Source organism: Euprymna scolopes, chromosome 37, assembly GCF_053919585.1.
Source record: "Euprymna scolopes isolate OS-2025 chromosome 37, ASM5391958v1, whole genome shotgun sequence".
Classification (NCBI taxonomy): domain Eukaryota; kingdom Metazoa; phylum Mollusca; class Cephalopoda; order Sepiida; family Sepiolidae; genus Euprymna; species Euprymna scolopes.
The window spans coordinates 22,006,233-22,013,639 of record NC_136518.1 but is presented as its reverse complement, the minus strand read 5'-3'; the positions used below and the strand labels follow the sequence as shown (position 1 = coordinate 22,013,639).

The 7,407-nt window shown below is 32.8% G+C and overlaps 1 protein-coding gene across 8 annotated transcripts in view; it reads left to right on the top strand.

The window, feature by feature from the left end:
• Window positions 1-7,407, top strand: part of LOC145261109 (ephrin type-B receptor 2-like) — a 320,628-nt gene that overhangs the window by 144,438 nt on the left and 168,783 nt on the right. For all 8 annotated transcript variants that reach the window (XM_080119333.1, XM_080119326.1, XM_080119329.1 and 5 more), the window contains exon 2: window positions 4,559-4,632. In XM_080119333.1, the coding sequence (XP_079975459.1) occupies window positions 4,559-4,632 (74 nt within the window). The remainder of the gene's footprint in view (window positions 1-4,558; window positions 4,633-7,407) is intronic.

Below are 7,407 nucleotides of genomic sequence, written 5' to 3'. Positions count from 1 at the left end.
TATCTGTCCTGTGTGTCTGTCTATCTATCTATATATATATATATAATCTATATATATCTGTCCTGTGTGTCTGTCTATCTATCTATATATATATATATATATATATAATCTATATATATCTGTCCTGTGTGTCTGTCTATCTATCTATATATATATATATATATATATATATATATATATATATAATCTATATATATCTGTCCTGTACGTCTATCTATATATATATATATATATATATATATATATATATATATATATCTGTCTTGTATGTCTGTATATATATATATGTCCTGCCTGTCTCTCTCTCTCTCTCTCTCTCTCTGTATATATATATATATATATATAGAGAGAGAGAGAGAGAGAGAAAGACATATATCCTGTCTCCTTTCTGTCTATATCTCTCTCCGCCTGTTTTCCATTTTGTGTGTCCTCTGTCTCCCTGCACCCGTTCGTCTGTATTTCTCCTTTCTCTTCGTCTCTTTCGTTCATTCTTTATTTAACTGCTGTCTGTGTCTATGTATTTATCCTTCTCTTTGTCCTCTTTCCCCAGCCCCTCACCTCTCTTCCCTTTCATATATTTGTCTTTCTCCATATAGCAGAACTTTTCTTCGATTTCAAATGCTTTGTCCATGCTTTCTCGTCTACCTGCCCACGATCTTCAACTTGCTCCTTATTAACCCCTCCATGTCTTGTCGCTTTTTCCTGTCGCAAAAACATGGAATACGCCCATCTTATTTTTATGCTCTCTACAGCCACTCATCTCTGCGCCTGCTAGCTACACACTATGGAAATCTTTTGCTTGTATTAGCTTTCAGGTATTTATAAAACTCAGATATTCTTTTTCAAGAGGGATCTTTTCTTTCTCGTTGTTGAAATCTAATTTTTATCCAATCAATCCTGATCGACTTTTCTTTTTCTCTTCAAAAATGCCATTTATACTTTCTAAAGAATGAACCATGCTCTCATCTTTCTCTTCTCTATGTTACCATGCCCGTCACTCAGATATTTACGGTTGCACATCGTTAGAAAGAAACCGGATTTCAATTCACAAATAGATCGAAGGAAAACCTGTACCTACCTGAACAATAGAATAAATCTGTTAGATTATTTTCTTACAACGATCAAAGTTTATCCATCATCAGAATAGAAAGGTGCTTTCAAGTATGAAAGACATGTGGAGCGAGGTGTTATATCTGTTTTCGTGATGTATTTGGTTGTTAATTTCTTTGCGAAGGACTGTCCATTTTTTTTTTGTTCTAAGTCAGAATGCCTCTTTTCGGGGATCTAGAATATTTTTTTCACATTAAAAACCGGTCTTGTGTCTGACTATACACTCGTGTCACCGCATGCATTTAATGTTTTCAACAGAATTTTCTAAGCACTGTTGGCAGAAAAGGACATTTCCAACTTGTTGGTGATGAGAAACTACACCCTTTCAGACCGGAATGTCCCATAGCATAATATTGATGTTTTGGGGCAATGTCAAAACAGTTTTAATTCACTGCCCACATAGCAGCAGCCGAATAGCACAACGGTTAGAAGCTCTAACTGTTATTTGGGCAGTCGATTTTCGATCCTGGCTTGAGGTAGTTGCTTGTCTAGCCGCACTGATGAGCTGTGAAACAGCGAAACAGTACTGTATGTGGATTACTATAATGCTACATATCATGGGTTGAGCATATTGGGAAGTGATATACAAATTGCTATTAGCGTATGAAGCAATGCTCTTTGCGTAAACAAACTGAGCTTAGGTATTTGTACAATGTAAAAACATTGTTAATTCGGTGTCCGATCCTAGTTTGAGGTAGTTGCTTGCCTAGCCGCACTGATGAGATGCGAAACAGTACTGTATGTGGTGGCTATCTCTCTCTCTCTCTCTCTCTATCTATCTATATCTATATATATATATATATATATATATATATATATATAAAATGGGGAATTATTTTTAATAAGTTTTTTTTTATATTTTAAAGTCATTTCTATTAAAAATGTGTTTCTTCATATAATAATCTATAATGCAGATGATTAAATATATACTTAATTTTACTCATAAACGAACACAATTTTGATTTAATATGGACGAAGCTGTCTGGGAATTACAGAAATATTTTTTTAAATAAAAACTGATTATATTATTATATCTATAAATTGCTCGAGGCTATGCAACATTGCAACAGCCTTATAAATTACCCTCTGCTTATCTTCAGTTGTTTGTATGTCGTGACATTTGTCTGAATATTTCCCGTAATTTCCTCGTCGCCCTTCCATAGCAAAAGCTGTCCACTCTCCCGCTGAGTAAGAGCGGAAAATCAATAAAACTTTATTGATCAATTACAGACGTTGGGTAAGGCGAGACGAATTATGCCGTGAAATTGGAAAGAATCTCGACCTCTTCTCCAATATCCAATTCCAATTGGGAGTTAACTTTACTCCCTTACAGATCGGCGCTCTTCGCTTTCTCGTTCACTCTCCAGCTGTGCAAAGAAATATTACGAAGCGTCTGCTAGGGAGAGGGTCGGGTGAACTCGCCAAGTCCACGTCTCGCTGCTGTTTGCTAAGTGAATACCTTTTGATAGACCTCGGTACGCTGCTTCGGTGGTAAATGAAACTCTGCGTGAAGAGAATAGTGAGAGAGCACATTCCCTCACCCCAACCTCATTGATTTGGACTAATCATAACATAGGAGGCACAAATCGTATGGTATTGACCCATAAGAAGTAAACAGATTTCCTTTCTTTATAAAGTGTGCCTGTTTTTTTTTTTGTTTTGTTTTGTTGCTTGAAAAACATAGGGCACACACACACACAGATATGTGTTCCAAACAGAACATATTTCTACGATTATTAAAATCTAGATATCATGCTATTGCACTTTCTGTCTAGAATTTTTTATTTCAATTTTTATCAAAATTCATTGCATGACTTTGATTCTATAAAATGTCTACAATTTAAGGCTTAAGCTGAAGGCATTTTAAAAATAATTCAAATTCAAGAAATTGGACTTAATTAGTTTCTAATAACTATCAAATCTGCTTTGAATTTTCAAACGGGGAGGGGTGTTAGTATTATGATCCTTGAACACCTTTTTAAAATGCTCAAAAAGAAATTGAAGGTTAGAGAATGTTTATACATTTATGTATAACACTTAGTAAAATTTCACAAGAAATTGGAAACATCTGAATTTTACCGAGGAAATTACTTTACTACCCACTAAAATTAAAATATCCTTAATATAGACCACATGTATGACCCTTACGCTTGGCAGCGATTCGTAATGATCGGTTAATTAGTTTAAGAGTGAATACTGTTCATATAAATATAGCATACCTAACTTTATGACGTTAATACTTATATTTGAGTTATTTTTACTTTGATTGTTCCAAAAATATGTTTATTGGAGAATTAATGGAATACTGTTAGCTTTAGATTCGCTATCCAAAGTGTGAAAAGCCCTTGCTACTCTGAAGTCGTTCATATTTCTTCGGCTAATGGTCTGACAGTTGTCAGATTATACGACATAGGCTTCGGTTGGGTCATTGCCAATGCTTTCTTGTTGTTGAGCTGCAATACGTTACACATTGATATCTTTCCTTTTTATTTTTGTTTTGGTTGTTTTCTCTCGCTTTTTCCCTTTTAAAAAAAAAAAAACAATAGTTTTAGTCTTTTGTGCCACACTTGTTGATCTAACGCTCTGTTTGCGTTCGTATTTGGCAACGATCATCCCTTTATTCAAAATCTAATTGTCAGTTTAGTTTTATGCTCGCTCGCTGTAAACCATTCAACTGCGGACCATCAATAATGTTTCCTTTGACTGCGTTTGCATTCAAAGCATCTGTTTATTGAAAAGAACGTCCTGCTCTCTGTCTGATCATCGCGCCAGGTTTGACAGATGGTATTTACTGTTAAAAGCAAGATTTAGAAGCAGGCGCTGATTTTTAATCTGATACTTTTTTGTCTGGCTTATTTAAATGGTAATAGATGACGGATAATATTGATACTTGAAAATAAAAATGTCAGTTGGTTTAAAACTTGAAAGCTGTATTAATAGTTTGTGGAGTGTATAGTAATACCTAGTACTTTGTTAAATGACTTTAGTAACGCATTTCTGTGTTCTACATTAAGTTTTGCAATCTTTATATATACAAACATTGTTACTGAAATCTAACATCCTATTATTCCTGTTTACGTGCTTTGGTGTTAAAGAATTAACAACTATTACGCTTAAATCATACGTAGTTTTATTTATACAAACATTCGGCTATCCATCGTTTTTTGTTTGTTTGTTTTTTTTTCATGTATTTTTCGGCCTAAAAATCTACTTCATTTGAGCTTCGGTCGAAACATAACTTGCTGGGTAGTTCAGTGTTTATATGAATAAAACTTTCATGTATAATTAGCTCTGTTGTTGGGTGCAAAAGGTCTCTGGATATTAATTTGTCAATAAAATCTGTATTCCTATTAAAGCACCATATATTATGTATAATGTTTGTATTTCTCTTTGATAACATTTTGCTTTCATGTATCATAAATTTTGATTTTTGTTTTCTTTGTTTCAGTTGAGTTATTAAACACAAGAAGAAAATCGTCGTTATCTTGGACGAAATACCCAGATTCAGACACAGGAGATGGGGTAAGAATCTACCTGCTTTGTTTTATTTTCTCCTTTCGTAATTTTGTATTTGACTTTTGGAATTCATCAATTTTTTTTCATTATATTAAATGTTTTATATTTATGTAAATTTGTATACCTATGCATCGTGTGCGCACGCATATACATAATTTGGATATAGTTATCTACTATCAAATATTACGTGCATAAATAGCATATAAATTCCAAAAAGAAGTTGATCTACATTTGTATGTAGAAATTATAAATACGCATGACTTTGATACACATATCCCTTTTCTTTCACACACACACACACACACACACATATATATATATATATATATATATATATATATATATATAAAACATGATTTGAATGTTCCCACCATAAACATATAATTGGAATATATAACTCTTGCATACACACGTAAATTATATGCACATCCACATATATATCTACAGAGACATATAATCTACCACCAAGCCTATTTATATATTCATGCATGCACCTAGGCCTGCATATATTACATATATATTAGTGTCCATGTATAATTAAGTTTCATATACTCTTATATTAATTACTTTTATTCATACATGCACATATACAATTTTGTGTAAGGATAAATTTCTATACATATGTTAATAGAAAAGTGAAAACCATCATAGAATATATGACAGAATCAAATTAGAAGTGTAATTTTATTATTAGACTGATTATTCGTATTTTTATTAAAAAACTTTATGAAAATGACTAAAATTATTTTGTCATTGCATCTAATGTACATAAAAATGGTATGAGGAGGAAGAAAGATTACTCTTATACAGAGTTGGTCAAACACATTACTAGTCACTTTCATAAAGTTTTCTTTTAAGGAACAGAATATTAGTCTACTGACAGTATTTTAATCCTCTCTTATATATATATATATATATATATATATATATATAAAAAACACGCGTGCGCGCGCGATGCATAGGCTTAAATGAAATTGGTGTTTTGTTTTGATATGCTTTGTTTGTTAGCGCACAATTCACACCCCCGATTCACACAGGTAACGTCCGTGTACATTTGGTTAAGTACGAAAAGGGACCACACCAACATTTCGCAAATGCATTTCCATCCCCGCAAACACCTGTGCATGAGGATATATATGCATACCTTTATCACTCGCGTTCCAAGACACATTCCAACGCAGCATGTTGACTTTTCTCAATGTCTGCATACACAAACCGACACTCGCTTAACCGCTATATTTTTCGTTCTGTAACATTTTTCCATTCCCTTTTTTCGTTCCGTTTTATGATTTTGAAAGCATTTACTTCCTCATCCCCTGCACACACCCACACCGTTGGTTTTCCCAGTAACGCATACGAACACACATTATGTCCATACAGCTAGCTCTAATCATCGTTTAACACATTTTACTGCTACATCTAATGTTGCCAGGTAACCTCTAGGTTTCATGCGTCGAATCAAAGTAGCTTGGTGCTTTTAATGAACACCAAACACAATTACCGATTCTATTCTGGTAGTCTGGTAATTTTTTCACGAACAATGGAAACTTGAGTTCAACGTAACATAAAACAAGATGGGTCTGTCTAAATAAAACCCATGTTATACATAATTGTATTGTAGCAATAGTTAACCAAACGTTAATGTAACAGAGGAAATGACTTGCTTCTTCTGGCCTGTGTTGATGTCACTCTTTGTTTGGTCCATTTAAAAACCAAAGAGTAAAAAGTGGACCTTGGATTTACTTTCGCCAGCCTCACAACTCTCGTTTCTATTATTTTGTCCTTTAATCCACACAATGTTTCTGATAAAGGGGAAAGAATTGTTTTCTTTGCCGGAATCTATCCATTTAACATTTACCGATGGCTATTGTTTTTTACTTTTGAAGTATTTTTTGTTTTGCGCCTTACAGTCAGTGACTACATTGCTTGTCTAGAATGATATCCATACAAAAATAGTATAATATCTTTTAAAATAAAGTGAAGATAATGCGTTAGTTAAAGGAAACGAATAAGTAGTTGAGGCTAATTAAAGAACCTGACTGGTTACAAGATATGGCAGGTAATGCTTAAATATATTACCGATTTTATGAAACGTTTTTGTATTACCTGTTGATCATATATTTTTACACTAATATATCTGTATATAACATAAAAATATACAAGGTGATATTAAATTGTAATCCCAAAATTGCAAGTGCGCCATTCTCATTTCATGAGCATTTAAGTTGTCTGATTTAAGAAAATGTCAAAAAACACTTTTCGGGCAAAGAAAACATTTTTTTTTTCAAAGATATCTGCAGTTGCAATAACTGAACTTTGAACTTCATGAACCACATAATATATCTTTGTTGATTAGGAGAACAATAAATATGAAATTAAAAACAAACGTTAATAAATTTCTATAATAAACCTTTGCAGTACACTCATAGCTGGTAATATCTTCGCTATCATTATAAGCCATATCTCACCGCTAAATTTCTATTTCTTTATCCATTTCTATGTAGAAAATTATACTAGTAAACAATCCTATAACAGGTAGTAATTAAGCTCTACTATGACTGGATTTGTGTACTTGTGTTTGAGATTACATAATGTCTTACAAATATATAACAGCAATATGTATTATTGCTCATCACTTTTAATAAGAAACTTCATGAGAAATAAAATGCTATCTCAATTTTACTGACGTCGATCAAAGGTTTTATAATAACCACTCGTTGCCTATCATAGATCTAGATCACTCTCACAAAAGATCTATTGTAATGGTGCTTTTAAAAATCT